The 17,941-nt window shown below is 35.8% G+C and overlaps 1 protein-coding gene across 1 annotated transcript; it reads right to left on the bottom strand.

The window, feature by feature from the left end:
- Positions 1–14,723: 14,723 nt before the first annotated feature.
- LOC120633404 lies at positions 14,724–15,107 on the bottom strand. Its single transcript, XM_039903610.1, has one exon. The coding sequence runs from the start codon at positions 15,105–15,107 to the stop codon at positions 14,724–14,726; it is 384 nt and encodes a 127-aa protein (XP_039759544.1).
- Between the last annotated feature and the right edge of the window lie 2,834 nt (positions 15,108–17,941).

Here is a 17,941-nt window from a genome sequence, read left to right as displayed (position 1 = left end):
GAGAGAGCCCAAAGATCTCTTTTAAAAGTAATGCTCTTTAAACCTTATTTGTTTTCTACTTCACAACTTTATTCCATCACTGGGTTGCTTACTGTAAGAAAGCTTTATATTTCAAGCATAGTTCTTAGAAGGCACAAAACTTTACCGTTTATAACTACCAGTAAACGAAATAGATATTGTGCAGCTAATTCATTTAAAACCAAAACTGCCTTTGCGCGGAAACAATACTTGTCGCAATCAAACTATCTGTATAACGTTATTAACAGGAAACTTAAAATATACCCACTAGGATTACATAAATGCAAAAAATTTTTAAATAAGTACCTTTTATCACTAAATTATGATGAGGTGGAATCTTTATTAGAACGTTTTATATAAAATTGAATTTATCAATCGTGAATTTTCACAAATTCTGTCTTACACAAACTTTGATCACGCACACACAAACATACACACACACACAAACATACACACACACACACACTCAAACATACACACACAAATATACACAGAAACACGCATACTTATTTTGTATATTGTTATTTTTTTTCTTTTTTATTATCATTTAAATTTCTTTATAACATGTCTGTCCTTTTGTATATCATTGTATCTCTTATTTTGTGTGTTTACCTACCTTCATTTTAATGTATTTTGTTAAGTTTATTTTAATTGTAATGGAAGAGCGGAGTCTTCTGACACAGGGGTAGTAATACTACTCTTAAAAGAAGGCTTCAGCGATATATTGATGCCACTTTGTTTCATACCGAAATAAACTATTTTTATTTATTTAACGCTCTTTAGTGTCTGGGTGTTCTGTATATTACATCTATTTCTGTATTTTATTCATTAAATAATATTGATCTGTCATCTTACTATCCATAATACAAGCTAGATGGGACTAGATGGCGATGTGTGTATCGTAGTACATTCATTTTTATTTATTATTTATATAAATAAACCTTATTGCAAGTGCTTTATTACTTTTGCTTTTGCATAATAATATTCAATAGTCACCTTAGTACCCATAACACAAGCTACGCTTACTTTGGGGCTAGATGGCGATGTGTGCATTGTCGTAGTATATTTATGTATTTATTTGCGATTGCGTTCCAATTGGATTGCGATTGAAAGGCTAGATTGAATTATTACCGCGCTCCAGTAGTCTTGGTAATTATCGTAGTCTACATCATAATTAACCACCAGCAGAATGCAGGAGACAAAACTTGTATCCCACGATTTCATCCCCTGACAGAGGATATAATTAATGTACCCACCTTAATGTGCTAAAGCACGGGAACATGAAGCAGTTTACCCCCCTTTTTTATTACACATGTATTATTTGAATATTATTTGCACTTGTGCGCCAGTGCTCTGAGTTTCCGGCCGGCTTCTTCTCGGTAGAATCTGCCTTCTGAACCGGTGGTAGAATCACTACAAACAGACAGACTTGACGTTTCAAAAGTGCTTATATTATTAGGCCTACTTGAAATAAATGAATTTTGAATTTGAATTTTTTGAATTTTTCACCGGCGCGATAATTGTCTCCTGCCCATGCTAGCCTTCACTTGTAGTGAAATAAAAAAAAACCTATTAGGATAAGAGGTGTTGGGGAAAACAGAATCCAAAAGTGCATTATACGCAAAGATCTGGTCTTTGCGTATATGATGCAGATAAAACGACACCTTGCTCGATGGTTATAAGTTACTGTCGCCTGCCGCTTATGCGATAAGCTTGTGGCCCAGGGTTAATAACATTTCGCATTGAATACGGCTAGACGCTTAATTAAAACCTTTTTAAATAGGTGACTACGTCTGTCGCATACACTACTAATTAGTGCTATTGTTTTAATGTGAAACTCCACAGTTGTCTCTACAATTTATTAAAAGAACCGACTCGGTTAAGCTAGTTTAGAAATAAATTTGTTGTTAAAATAATTCTCTCAAGCGATTTGAATAGCAAAGATTAAAAGTTCTTCGTTAAAGTTAAATAACTTTTTATCTCGTGCATGCAATACTTACATTTTCAGGTCCAAATTGGCGGTTTTAGGAAAATGATTATGGTATAATAATATTATTACAAGCTTTTCATCACCATCATATCAACCCTGCACCGGCCCACTACAGGGCACGGGTCTCCTCCCACAATGAAAGGGGTTAAAGCCGTAGTCCACCACGCTGGCCCAGTTCGGATTGCTGGTCCACACACCTTTTGAAAATATTGCACCATCCATTTTCCACTCTTTTATCGGCTTCGTACGCTCAGGTTGCCTTTAAAAGATCACTTTTAGTGATAAGGCCGCCTTTGCACCCTAGCACTAAGTAATATTACTGTTTTCCTTGTATTTTCCTTTTTTTGTTGTGTTGCAATAAAGTTTTTTCTATTCTATTCTATTCTATATTATGGAGAACTCTCAGGCATGCAGGTTTCCTCACGATATTTTCCTTCACCGTAGAAGCTAGTCATATTTTAATTACTTTAAACGCACATAACTTACAAAAGTTAGAGATGGATGCTGGGATTGGAACTCGGCACCACGAAAGTAAAGTTGACCTCCTGCTCACTGGCTTCTAAAATAAGATAAATAAAAATAATTCACGTAACTTCGCTTTAAAAATATATTAATTGAGAATCTCAACATATTTCGAAATTTAAAAATAGAACTAAGCGGCGTTAACCGAAACTAAGCGATAATAAGGAATTTTAACGAACTGTAATAGTTTAATTTTTACGGCCCAAGTGGTATTTATTATATAGGCGGCTCAGTTAGTGTTAGATATTCATTTAAAGAGGTTATTATCAACGCTGTTGCGTGCCTAATTGTGTATAACAGCTTTTAGATATAGTGGCAGGTTCACATACGCCGAGATTATGAGAGCATAGGTATTTTCAAACAGTTTTTTGTATAATATGTACAGCTTCAGTTTAAATGGTAATTAATTATTAAAATAATTGTTTTCTACCTACAGGCTACAGTACAAATTAAAGTTAAATTTGAGTAATTTAATTCATTTATTTTACATTGGCTATTTCTTCTTTGGCTTTCTACATCTAAGGCCGTGGGTTCGATTCCCATAACTGGAAAAATGTTTGTGTGATGTACCTGAATGTTTTTCAGTGTCCTGGTGTTTCTTTGTATATTATATGTATTCACGTGTATTGTATTCATAAAAATCAGCTATCTTAGTATCCAAACCACAAGCTACGCTTACTTTGGGGCTAGATGGCGTCGATGTGTGTATTGTCGTAGTATTTTTATTTATTTATTTATTTTATTTATTGGCTTAAACAGCTTTTTATTTGCACTATCGCCCTCTTGATTGCAATCTCACCTGGTGGTAAGTACTGTACTGTATCAGTTTAATATGGTAACGGGCGAACATGTTAGGGGTATGGGGTATGGGAGACATCGTACCTGAATGCTGAATTGTTTAGCACGTCTTTGTCGGTGGGATAGTAACTAGCCAAACCCAAAGCTAGACCATAGACGATTCGGAAATTATGAATTCCTAAGTCCCTTCGGGGATCGAACCGAGGTATCCGAAAATTCGTCATGTCTTAAATGACTGAACATTCGGCATTAATCGATTTGTCTGAAGTAATCATGAATTACTCATTAACTTAAATAGTATAATCGCATAGCTTTTAGATATTACTTTTACGTTTAATACATGTTATCACTTTAAGTGGCAATTTGGACATAGCATAGAATACATAATTACGTAGCTTGCCTTTTTTAATGTCAATTCGGTCGGTACCTTTTTCAATCGGATCGCTACCCAGTTCAAGATATGGTGTAATATGTATTAGATCACTAAGATTGAATTGCACATTGCATTGGTCCGTATATTAGAGACGGAATTGTCTGGTGGGAGGCTTTGGTCGTGGCTAGCTACCACCCTACAGAAAAAGACGTGCCGCTAAGCGATTAGGCGATGCGGTAGTATGTCGTAGAAACCGATTAGGTGTATGTGTTAAAACTGCCATACTCCGTAATAGGTTAACCCGCTACCATGTTAGACAACACCATCACGTACCATTACGTAGGTGAATCACCTACAGTTTCCCAAATCTGGGCTGATTTTAAAAACCCTGTGCTGTGGCCCGACCCAGAGCTTGAACCTTGAACCCAATCGAACATATTTACCACAACACCAACGTTGCAGTTAATCAAAGCAATCCTATAAATATATGACGCCATAAAATATCGTCATGCCATTAGCCGTGACGGCATACGAGTCGCTTCCACTGTCAAGGCACGCCAATATGATGTTACACATAAAAAAACTTGAAACTCGCTTTCAGAAGTCACTACAAAAGATAAAGGTCTCGTACGGAAATATGTGATGTATAGATGCATTCCAATCGTATTACTACAGTGGATATTTAAGTACCCAATAATAAATGGAATCCAGCAGATTTCATTCTGCACCGCTAATAAAATGTAGACGACCTCTTGCGGTTAACGCAAATGTTTTTGTTATTAGTCATATCACAGTCACGTTCATAATATTATCGTCAACAGAAAGTTTTTTATTTATTTACTATCTGTTACCCGCGTTTATTACGGTTTTTTAGGAATCCCGTGGGAACCGTTTGTTGGAATTGGATGAATTTACTTATTTCATGCCAAAAATCTAGTTAGTTGGTGGCTTAATTAGGGAGTGAAGGGAGAAACAAACAAACACATTTTCGCCTATATAATGTTAGAAAGGATTTCAGACAAATATTAGTCTGCTAAGAGGTGGCCAACCCAATTGAAATGGTGCTTTGATAACATTACTGCTAAATTAACTTTGAAATGTAAAAAAGAAACACACTAAGTGAAATAAAAGTTAAAACAATAAATGTTGTCAAACAAAATAAGCTGTTTGTGTTTTTTTTATTTTTCATAGTTTTTGATTTTATTTATATTTTAGTAGGTATCTATATTATTTTTATTCTTTTGACTGTGGTTTTATTATTATTTACATCTTACTTAGATTTGTTACATTTTGTTTTTGATGATGTCCTGAATAGGTAATAAAGTTTTGTGTTAATGTTAATGTGCATCTTTAGTTTGATTTTTTTTTATTGGACTATAAAGTTTGAAGGCCGACTGGCGCAGTAGGCAGCGACCCTGCTTTCAGAGTCCAAGACCGTGGGTTCGATTCCCTTGATGAACATGAATGTTTTTCAGTGTCTGGATGTTTATCTGTATATTATAAGTATTTCTGTGGATAACATTCATAAAAAAAAAAATATTCATCAGCTATCTAAGCACATATAACACAAGCTTCGCTTACTTTAGGGCTAGATGGCTAGGTGTGTATTGTCGTAGTATATTAAAAAAAAACAGAAAAAAAACCCTTGACTGCAATCTCACCTGTTGGTAAGTAATTATGCAGTCTAAGATGGTAACGGGCTAACCTGTTAGGGTATGGCAGTTATATATAACCCATACCCCTAATAGGTTTCTACGTGACATCATATGGGAATGGTAAATCACTTAGCGGCAGTCATAAGATACTAACATTAATATTAAGCTAGCAGTGGTATTTTTGGTTAAAGTTTTTGGTTTTATTAATACTAACCTAAAGAAGTTCCAGTAGCATAGTAATATTTTTTTATTGTTACTAACCCAAATTGACTTTTTGTTGTCTGATATAAATAAATAAATACTAAAATAGTATTAAAAAGAACTTGACCAGTACTTTCTAATACCAGTAATTTACATTTACACGTAATTGTATCAAATCAAAGTCAAATATTTCTGTATTCAAATAGGCACATAGATGGCACTTTTGATGCGTACATTAAAAACATGTAAAATATGACATAGGAGTGAGTTGATGGCGATAAATAAATTTGTCAACTTAAAACTAAAGCTACGAGGGTTCCAAACGCGCCCTGGTCTAAGAAGAAGCCCACAACAAACATAGCCGGTTGTTATTTGTTTTTTTTTGTTATCACCTCATCTCACATTGTCCTTTAAAAACTATTAAGGAAGCAACCTGGTTAGAGCAATAATTTACACCCAACCATTTCTATCGTTGACGTAGGTAGTCCTTAATACTATAATAGGACCTTTCTATAAGCTTACGTATAATACAAACTTTGAACTTTTTCATCATTCATTTTATCAGTCGAACGACTAAATATTCACAGAAGCCATAATGAGTATAATATATCCGTCTTGAATGAAAAGTACAACAAATAATAGGGGTGGAATACCCCGGAAGAATGTTTCGTTGAAAATATAAAAATAAGTTCCGAACACATCCAGATTAAAAACAAACAATACCTATAACCCGTGTAATATAATTTTTGTAACATAAGTCAGCGTTAATTTATTAATTCTTAGGTCGCGTGAGCGAATAGGTGCAGAGCTAGTGGTCGTTTGGTTCAGCGTTATCGTCGAACTGATTGGAAGTACAATGAACATTATGCTTTTATTTATGTAAAGAACTCTTTTCTCGCGTTCATATATCGAACCTTTTCTTAAAGTGACATTTAAAAAGATATTTAAATTGTGTTATGGGTACTAAGATGCCTGATAAATATTTTTATAAATTATATACATAAACACTTAGAAAATACACATAAACACCCAGACACTGGAAAAAATTCATGCTCATTACACACAAACATTTTCCAGTAGTGGGAATCGAACCCACGGCCTTGGGCTCAGAAAGTAGGGTCGCTGCAAACTGCGCCAATAGGCCGTCAAAAGGTTAAAGGCTATTGATAAATTACATATCCTTTATACGATAAAGATATTAATTTATGGATATATAAAATGGCTGCCTGTGCATTCACTTGCGACATTTTTTAATATCATATATCAAAATGATAAAAAAACCCAAAACCGATGGATTTTCTGCCACTAGTTCCTTGACTACAAGAGAAAAAATTTACTACTAAACTGTTGAAGGGTTACTCGCTATATTTTCAGTGTATCAAGATTAACTAAGTTTATTGTTAAAAATAATGTTTTTTTTTTGTTTTTTTTTTTTCTGGAACATTCAACGGGTTCAAATGACACGCAATGCGGAAAGTATTAGGTGCTATCAGTTATATTAATTACCTACTTTTCATTATAGAATGACGTCATTCCTTTAAATATAACCAGTTTACTGTTTCTTTTTTTGTGTGCAACTTTGAAAGTCAATGGATTTTTATTTTTTTACTAGCACGAAAAATATTTAGCTTATTTATAATGGGACTTTCCAGAGTTATTACATATTTAGTGAAAATGATAAGTTACAAGTATTTAAAGAAATAAATGAAAGTAACGTATTTAACACTGCAAAGAGCGAATTTACGGTAGAAAAATTTTCAAACTTTTTCGCCATCCCAAAACAATAGTCACCATGAACAACTGATAAGGGCCATCTTAGTCCATCTTAGTATACTTAAAAAAAACTAAAGCTATTGTCGCCACTTCGCGGAACTTTACAGATAAAGAATACTCTTTGAATACTTTTTTAAATTTAATATAAGAAATATCGGATCTCTGCGACTCTTTGGCAATAGAGGCCGGGGTGCTTTAGCCATTAAGCTACGGCTCTCTACTCGATGATATGATATATGTAGCGCCGAACTTTTTAACAAACGGACACACTTTCCTATTCATAATATTATGTAGGTATGGTTATGACGGTATAGAAGTATGGATGGAAGCCCGTGATAATATTAATCTGCAAGTTCTGATAACATTATAATATATGAAGAGAGTCAATACTCAATAGAGATAAATCGAGCTGAACTGTAAGCAATTTATCAAGTTACCAATATTACTAAGGTACAGTCAGAAAAAAAAGTATTAGCGAAATACTATTTATAAATATATTTTACTAGCAGTCGCCCGGAACTTTGTGCGCTTCGAATCAGATTTCCCGTGAGATTGAGCAAAGTTTCAAAGAATCCGTTGAAGAGAACTCCATAACAATAAAGAATATCCCGCAGTAGTAAATTTTTGTTTACAAAATACTGGTTATGACACATTTCGCCAACCGTGTTTTCAAAAAAAGACCCATATAATAAAACCCTTATAAGACTTAAGTAGGTGTGTAGGGCGTAGTATCTTTCGATAATCATCATCATCATCATATCAACCCATTACCAGATCACGGGTCTCCTCCCACAATAAGAAGGGGTTAAGGCCTTAGCCAACCTCGCTGGCCCAGTGCGGATTGATGGACTCCACACACCTTTGAGAACATTATGGAGAACTCTAAGGCATGCAGGTTTCACGATGTTTTCCTTCAAGGTGGAAGTAATAGTATATTTTAATTATTTAAAACGCACATAACTTTCAAAAGTTGGAGGTGCTCCGGGACTCGAACTCTGCCCCCCGAAAGTAAAGTCGAGCTCCTACCGGCTATCAAAATCATGCCATTATATATATGATATGAAAATATTTATATATATATATATATAAATTTTATATACTTAAAATAAACGAAAAAGCACGCATATTAAAAAATTAGGTATACCTACAGACTCGTATAATGAATGAGTTATATGATAATCAGTTTATACGTCGACATGTACGCAGGCCGCTGTACTACGCGTCACTAGTCTGGCGTAACACGTCACAAGCATGTCGAGATCATCGGTGACGCAAAACCGTAAGTTGACCATACCAACCATAGAAAGAGCAGTTTACGAATGTGGTAATCGCCACCATGTTACCGTGTTCTTCTCATGTAATGTACGCATCAAAAGTGCCACCTATATACTTGAATAAAGATATTTTTGACTTTGAACAAGTTGTACACAAATTTGACCTTGTTACATAGCGGTCTTTTTTTACACAAAACTTATATGTATGCAAAGGTGATATTTTCCTAGCTTACACATACAAAAGGATTGATAATATGCAAAAGTTTTTCAACTTTTTTTGCGAACAGTACTCCCTATCGCTGTGAGGTGCACCGCAACGTAGTAAGTCATTGCTGCTATCTGTACCTGCATTCTGCACTCCTTATTAACTCGACAGTACTAGTGCAACATTCGTTAATCCGAAGTGTTGCGCAATTATTTATTGCAAATAACAACTGCAGTAATAATGTTATTACTGAATTAAATTGTTATTGCATAGTTGTAAACTTCTGGGCAGCGAGGATGTGCAAACTTCTTGTGTATTTTAGTAAGATATGTTATCTGAGAACTTTTAACAGAGTATGTACTCTGTTAAAAGCCAGCCTTGTTTTTTTACCTTCATTGTTTAACAGCGGTGATAGCCTAGCAGAATTAATAGCTTAGTGGCTAGAACATCAGCTTCATTACCGGAGGCCCGAGTTCTAATCAAGTTCGTTTCAAGCAGTAACAATATAACATGTTTTAAAGGTGAAGGAAAAACATCGTGAGGAAACCGGCATGCATTAAAGTTTTTCATAATCTTCTTAAAGGCGTGTGGAGTCCACCAATCCGTACTAGACCAGCGTGGTGAACTGCGGCCTAAGGCCTTCTTATTGTGGGAGGAGACCCGTGCTTTGCAGTGGGCCGGCAATGGGTTGATATAATAGAAGAAAACAAATATTATAAACTCATGATACCAAGTCTCAAACAACACAGGATTTATGTAAAGAGTCATAACGTTAACTAACTTTTCGTCGGAAAACTCTAAAACCCTATGTCCTATGAGAGTAATCAGATGATGACGATGATGAGAAGAGAACCCTATGTGGTAAAATCCATGACATTGTTTGTTTGTTCGAAAGCATTATTCCACACACACATTTTATATAAAGTAAACACATATACAGAAGAAACTTAGAATGGAAAATAGAGCGTGCCAAGGCGGTCTTATCACTAAAACGATCTATTCCAGAAATTCTTCGACGTCAGGATTTTAAGCAATTTAAGTTGAAAATATATATACATATATAAAATAATTATATTAAACAACTTACTCATAAATTCTAATACTACACAAATATTATTTATAAGTATATACATATTTCTGCAGACTTTTATCAATACTCGTGGGCTACACGGTTAGCAGTTAACCACTAATCTAACACTGCTTCATTTAATAAAACGGTTCAACACAAATGTTATAAAATTAATCTGTCTCTTTGATTACACAGTGGATCCTATAACACATGCCGCGTTGTATTGTTTACGCCCAGGGCGATACGAACTTTACCGACAATGTGTTGCCTATCTCTCTATTATTATCTTTTTTCTTTTATATTCACACAGTAATCCGAGACATGTGGCGCACCGGCGGGGAAATAGGTCAAATATGTTTATAGGGTAAAAAAGCCAATTATCGCTCAAGTGTTTTTATAAGCAATACATTACTTAAAATCACTTTAAGGATAGTAGGGTACCGAATGTTCGCAACCACTCTACAATTTACAATAAGCTATGTTGTAACTTGTAATACATTGAAATCATTTCTAAGATAAATAAAATAAATATACTACGACAATACACACATCGCCATCATGCTCCAAAGTAAGCGTAGCTTGTGTTATGGGTACTAAGATGACTGAAAATATTTTTTATGAATAATAAACATAAATACTTAAAATATATAGATATACATCCAGACACTTAAAAACATTCAAAAAAAAAAAAGTCACTCCAAGTCGTACACTCATCAAGTAACGCCGTACTTGATTAGTAGGCTTTATCCATTTCGAGATGGCTTCGTGTATTATCGTACTGAAACGATAATTCACTGTACATACTAGGTAGTCCACCAACCCGAATAAGAACAGCGTGGTGCGTCTAAACTATACAATCGGTCTCTCTAATAAAAGAATTCATGTGCTTAGCAGTGGGACATAAATAGGTTGATGATATTGATGACAGGAAATTGATGTGGTCAAATTGGCTACAACGTATACCAATGCTCGTAACCTTACTGCATTCACTAAAATATAATCACTTTTCGCATATTATGTTTGCTTTAAAGAAAGCAAAGATTAGATATACGAGTAGATCAGCTAGCTGATGAACTTGCAAAAGGTGGGCCCCACAGCTCAGAAAACGACTTCACTATGGGGTCCTATGAAATAATAAGAGTTTCCCTGGAGTATGGAAATCTCTCTAAATTATATAAATTCAGCGAATGCCGACTAAGCGATATGACGTAGAATATCCGTATTAACTTCATTGCATTGTGTCCAGCATAAAGAGGAGCATGAAGATGAGTATCCTAGATTTCAATTCTAATTAAGCTAAGAGTTGATTTAATTAAAGTGAACAGCCTCAAAGGGAACTTTCTTATTGAGTAATTATTTCATACAATAAGGGAGTATTATAGGAATAATATCCAAGCTCAACTGGAGCTTAGTTTAAACTTTGCCTGACTTTGAAACTTGTTTCAATATTCCACCGCCTGAATATTGTAGTACTTTCGCCGTTGCCTCTAAAAGCTCTGTTAATTAATATATGGCCAATCACTTACATTTAATTTTCCTTATGACTATGTAGGTAACTTGTTACCTATAATATAAATAAAATAACTATCAACAGCAGGACTTATTAAGAAGTAAAGCTCCGAGATAGTTTTGATTATTTGCATTCCTAAGTATACAAAGAGTAAAAAAGGGGAAAAGTCCATCTTTTCAGGGCCACAGGGAAGATGGGCAAGTGAATTAGCCTCATTCATATGTTTGCCCACAATGTATAAGCTAGATACTACAGCTGTAAAAATCACTTGTATTCGGTTGTTAAGCAATATTGATATAAGTTTTTTTGTATATGCGTCACCACAGGCTAGCCCTTTTCTATTGATTTTTCATGTTTTGGTCAGTCGTATAAGATAACAGGGGGTGAACCTGTTAGGGTAAGGCAATTATATTAAACCCTTAATCTAATCTGTTTCATCGCGGCATAATATTGAAATTGTTTAGGAGCACGGCAGGTACGGTGGTAACTAGCCATAGCCGTAGCCGTGTATGTAAAAAACAAAGTTTTAACTCCCAAATTGCCTCTGCCGAGGATTCAAACCCGGGAAATCTCACTTATTAGACCAAAACTCCCAAAATTTGCCCTCTATCTTTCCTCCTTATCTCAAAGAGTACTTTAACCGAACAGAAGCGCGATTAAAACCTTTTATTTGAACCTTGGCTAATACCTTACTATACAGACACGTTACAAAAGTTTATGTTGAGGTCCTGTTAAGATTTTCCACAGAAATCAAATATCCAACATACAAAAGGAAAAAAAAGTTGCATATACAGAATATTAATATATAGTTAAAATATGCGTAACATGCGTATGATTTAAAATTCGAGCACTGGTACGATTACCCTATAGTCATTATTTGAAAGGTCAAAGCCCTTAGATGTTTGTAGTTAACCAGATTAGGTTGTTTTTTTCTGTTTTCGTTACATATTACACGGTCACATTGAGTATTGGTTTACTCGACACGAAATTAACTCCTCGAGTTAACCGCAAGTTAGGCACTTTAACCAATTTGGTGACCGAAATTTTACCCAACTACGGACGGGTTAGGACGCCGTGCAACGCAGGCATTACGAAGCTATCATAACATAGTGGCAGTGAAATAAAAAAATACGCAAAACATCTATTTGGCAGCTGACTGGCGCAGTGGGCACGGACCCTGCTTTCTGAGTCCTAGGCCGTGGGTTCGATTCCCACACCTGTAAAATATTTGTGTGATAAACATGATTGTTTTTCAGTGTCTGGGTGTTTATCTGTATATTATAAGTATTTATGTGTATTATATTCATAAAAATATTCAACAGCTATCTTAGTACCCATAACACAAGCTACGCTTACTTTGGGTCTAGATGGCGTTGTGTGTATTGTCGTAGAATATTTATATTTATATTTATTTATTTGTAGTTTTTATTATTGCGAGGTCAAAAATGTAATTTTATAACGACAAAAAATAATTTTATTTGTTACAAAGAAAAATGATTGAATGATGGATTTTCTTGCGTATTATATAGGTAATAAAAGTTTGTAAACGAATGCATTGCAAAGAGTAAGTTTGAATTTATTATTAAGAATGAAACCTTGTAAATATTAATAAGAAATTGTAATAACAAAAAGTTCATTATATTAAAATGCAATAAACTAGGAAAACAATTCTATTCATCAGATCAACAAATGACCACTATACCTTGAGCACGTGCTTCTCCTTCACTGGGAAGGGGTTAAGGCCGTAGCCCACCAAGCTGGCCCAGTGCGGATAGGTGGACACCTTTTAGATTATGTAGATCTCCCAGACCTGTCGGTTTCCTCACGGTGTTTTCCTTCGCCGTTTAAGCAAGTGATATTTTAATTACTTGAAACGCGCATAACACAGAAAAGTTACAGGTGCGTGCTGGGATTCGAACTCGGGCCCCCGAAAGTGAATTCGAGCTCCTACCCAATGCGCTATCATAACTTAAAATTTTTGTAGTTTTGTAAATTCTATTAAAATATTGAACATGTTTTCCGTTAGCGACCTTATAATAATATAATTTCATAAAAGGTCTTCTAATTCAAAAACAATACTACTTTGATATTGTATTAACCCCTGTATATAAAAAGCAGAATTCATTTTCGCGTCTGTTAAAAATCCTATTATAGTTTTTAAAACTGTGTATAGAACGATTATATCCGTAGATAAAATGAAATTACAAAAGGTGTTGAGCCAGTTTTATTCGCAGCCTGATTTATGTCCTATTTGAGCTTCGAAAGGAAAAAGGCACCACACAAAATAGAAAACATACAAAATTTATGACTTTAAAATTTGGATAGCTTCGCCAAAAAATAGTACACAAGGAATTGTTTCGAAATTCGAATAGTGTTTTTGTGCTCGTTTTGTATTCTCTTCGGGAGTTGGCACGAAATAAATTTAGTTATTTTGAAATAGAGCTTATTTAATGTTGGCGTGATTAATGTTGGATTTATGTTTTTAAATAATGTTGCAGACAATACTGTTTATCTGTATTCGTATCTTAAAATTCTGATGATAAATTAAAAGACAGTTAATAATGACAAAGCGGTGATATCCTAGTGGTCATAGCTTCGGCTTCTCTTTGGGAGCGAACGAGTTTGATTCCCTCTAACATTTGTAATGTGCGTTTTGCATTAAAATAATTTAATTATTCGCTTCAACGGTGAAGGAAACATGGTGAGAAAACCTGTATGCCTGAAAGTTGTCCATAATTTTCTTAAAGTTGTGTGAAGTCTACGGTCTTAAAGCATCTCATTCTATCTATTCTGAGAGTAATGATGGCTTGGCTCTATGGTTTAAAATCTTCTTTCCTATATAAAAGGACGTAATATGTACCTATCCAGCTGTCAATGGCTAGCTGACAATGATGTTGAATAATAAAATATTGTTCGTGCTATGTTGCGACAAACAAATAATATTATTTCCTTCTATTTGCTTATTTTGACATACGTTAGTTACCTTATAAATGTCCTACAGTGGAACCACTCCTTCCTTCTGCCTATTAACATCCCACGGCGAGTGGCGCAGTGGGCAGCGACCCTTTTGTTTTTTTTTTTTTTGTCGTGGTGGAAAAGCTTTATGGCTACCTCTGTCCTTTTGGCCAGGACAGAGGTTATGTGGGACTCGTTTACCCGAACTAAAAACCACCACGGCATGTCCCTCTCGTTGGATTTATTGGACGTCCGGGGAACCCGCTGTACACTTCCCAGACGTCTACCAACAACCGCTAAGGAGGAGGTGATCAGGACAGCTTGACCCCCCCCTCAGACAGCAGGGAGACTCGTATAGGGACGGGTAGCTAGCCCAATAATTACCCGCCGCCTCCCAGGGCAAGCAGACGTGCGGCATATTCCCGCCGTCTCCTTCCGCCCCGTCTACGCCGGAGCGGATGTGCGTTTACAGCTTCTTCACGCATCCGCCGCGGGGCCTCCTTCTGCGAGATAACTTCTTCGCAAAAGTCAACCACAGCTTCCCAAGACCTCTCGCTGCTCAGCATGGCAAATACAACGCTGGACAGCGAGAGGTCCCCGCCTATTTCCGCTACCAGAGTGCGACGCTGAGGATCCCACCTGCGACACTCCTCGAGGGTGTGCTGCGCAGTGTCATCCACAGCACCGCACTCATGACACGACGGGGTCGGTTCCCTCCTCGCGACACGGTGCAGGTAATGACCGAAACAGCCATGGCCTGTCATAACCTGCACGAGCTGTTTATCTGTATATTAGAAGTATTTATGTATATTATTCATAAACATATTCAACAGTCATCCATAACACAACTTACGCTTACTTTGGGGCTAGATGGCGATGTGTGCATTGTCGTAGTATATTTATTTTATTTACTGCTTAGCGTAGTCTTCCTATGGGAGAGGACTTTAGAGCATTGACCTACCACGCTACTACAATGCGGGTTTATGGGCTTTACTGATAATCACATGTATCAATAAGAACCTACGCTTCAACGTGCTCTCGTAGGCACAGGGATTGACAAAGCTAATTTCCTAACTCCGAACTGGTAATGCAAATTATAAAACAGTTAAACTCAATACGCTACAAACTCTATACCTAAGTTTGCCTGACTCAGGATTTGAACCCAGGAACTCGTGATCCGGAATTAAACATGCTAACCCCCAGATCAACGAGGCAGTAACACCAGCAGTGGGCACCTGGTTAAGACGACGAAAAAAAACAGTTAACCTTAATTAATAATGTATTAACTTTTACCTAATGACCATGACATAAACAAATTATACCGCAAGATGTGAACCGAAAAAAACCTATAACATGGATGTCAAATCAAAGTTAATTACGCGGCAAAAACTGAATCACCTTATTGGAAAAGCAGGTGAAGTTTAATGATACGTTTAATATATAACATTTAAAATTATTATTTAATGGATAAAATATTCTGATGTATTTGGTAGCCTTCGATTTGTCCTTCGTAATGATTTTGAAAGTTTTATTTGGTATATACAACGCGTAAATAAAAACCTTGAATTAGGTGTATACAGCGCGTAAATAAATAAAAAAATTCTCAGGCTTTAGAGGTACATTAGGTACTGACTCTAAGACTTATCTGTGAAACCGAAAACTTTTTTAGTAAACTACTGCCATAGTTTTTACTGAAATAAATTAGATACAGGCCTAATATAAGATGCATAAAAATCATGTGATTCCTGTCACTTTATTAGGTACGCGTCGCGTAGCGTAAGTACTATGCGCGTGTCTGTCTTTTACCTTCAGTAGGGTTATCGTATATATTGTTAATATTTTGAATTCATTTCGAAAAAAAAAACATGCTGCTTTTGATTTAAAATTTTTACAGGGTGATTACTTATTAAATATACTTAGACATCCTTCAACATTATTTAATGTATTTTGAAAATAATTAGGTAACCAATGTTTAGTAATAGTTTTTTTGAACTACGCGGCTTAAATCTCTATAAGTTAGCCTTTAAAAGCAACCTGTCTAAGATGGTAGCCGGCTAACCCGCTATGGGATAGGTATGGTAATGTTATTAAACCCCTAATCGGATTCTAAGCGGCATTGTATCAGATCGCTAAATCGCATAGGGGCACATCTTTGTTTGTAGGGTGGTAACTAGCCACGAGTGAAGGCTCCCACTTGACAAGACTAGAGAAAATTCTGAATTTCAAAATTCCAAAATTGCTTCTGCCCGTCCGGGCGGACTGACTTTCCCGCTTATAATCAAAGTCTTCACCACTGCGCTAGGGAGGTCGTCAGAACCTAGTGCAAAATAAAAACGGTCTTACTAATAAAATTTGTGTATATATATACAACGTTTTCACGTATCCTTCAAAAGTCATAACTACTTTTGACTGGTAATTTAATAGGTAGGTAAATAAATCTTTATATATATATATATTTCTTGTGTGCGTGTGTATGTCACTGAACTCCTCCTAAACGGCTGGACCGATTTGATTGATTTTTTTAGTATGCGTTTGTGTGGCACCCTGGATAGTTTAGATTCACAAATCAGCCCGACAGATGGCGCTGGGGTCCGCTAGTAAATATATAAATAATTAAATATACTACGACAATACACATATCGCCAACTAGCCCCAAAGTAAACGTAGCTTGTGTTATGGGTACCAAGATGACAGATGAATATTTTTATGATTAATATAAATAAATGCCCACTGGCAGTGGGCAGCGACCCTGCTTTTTGAGTCCAAGGCCGTGGGTTCGATTCCCACAACTGGAAATTTTTTGTGTGATGAGCATAAGTGTTTTTCAGTGTCTGGGTGTAGGCAGCTGACCTAAGTTTACTCACTCATGTGCACCCCACTGAAGCTTACAATCCAAGGTCACTCCTACAAAAACTGTGGAATCCTCCATTTTTATCGATTCTCTGTTAATCATTATATTTTTATCAATTCCTCTTCATCACATTTGGTAAAATAAATTCTAAACACATGGTTTTTTTTTACATTTAAAAGTAAGTTATTGAAAGCACAACAATAAGGCACATGCGCCATAGCACGATTTACATCGTCAGAATTGTCTTTACATCCATCCGTCTTAAAATGGCAGATTTGGAAATGCAAACATCTACGGCGACCGCCAACCCGCCTGCCCAGGTAGGTGATTGTGGGCAAACACTCCCTTTGGGAGAGGCCTTTGGTCCAGAACTGAATTGTTATAGGCTGTTAATGATGAATTAAGTAAGAAGAAGTTATTTTGAAAAGGTTCTATATTAAATTTTATGTAAATGTAAAACAAACACAATCTTCTTTTAAACAGATTCCTTTCAATAATTCCGTCGTTTTATCTCGGAAAATGATCCCAATAATCCCCGGGCACTAATGTCTTTGGAAAGTAATTAAAACTAGATATTGGGGGCTAAAGTTTTTTGTTCGCATAAACAGCAATAAATTACACGTAAACTCTTGTAAATCTCCGCGGTTCAGACTTTTGTCTGCCGCGGTACCGGCGGACCATTGTGGCTTGTAAAATATGATGCAATTAAAAATGAGTTATGGTACGCACCCCCGAAAGGTATTAAAT

The sequence above is a fragment of the Pararge aegeria genome, chromosome 21 (assembly GCF_905163445.1).
Source record: "Pararge aegeria chromosome 21, ilParAegt1.1, whole genome shotgun sequence".
In the NCBI taxonomy this organism is placed as follows: Eukaryota; Metazoa; Arthropoda; class Insecta; order Lepidoptera; family Nymphalidae; genus Pararge; species Pararge aegeria.
This window is presented reverse-complemented; position numbering and strand designations above follow the sequence as displayed.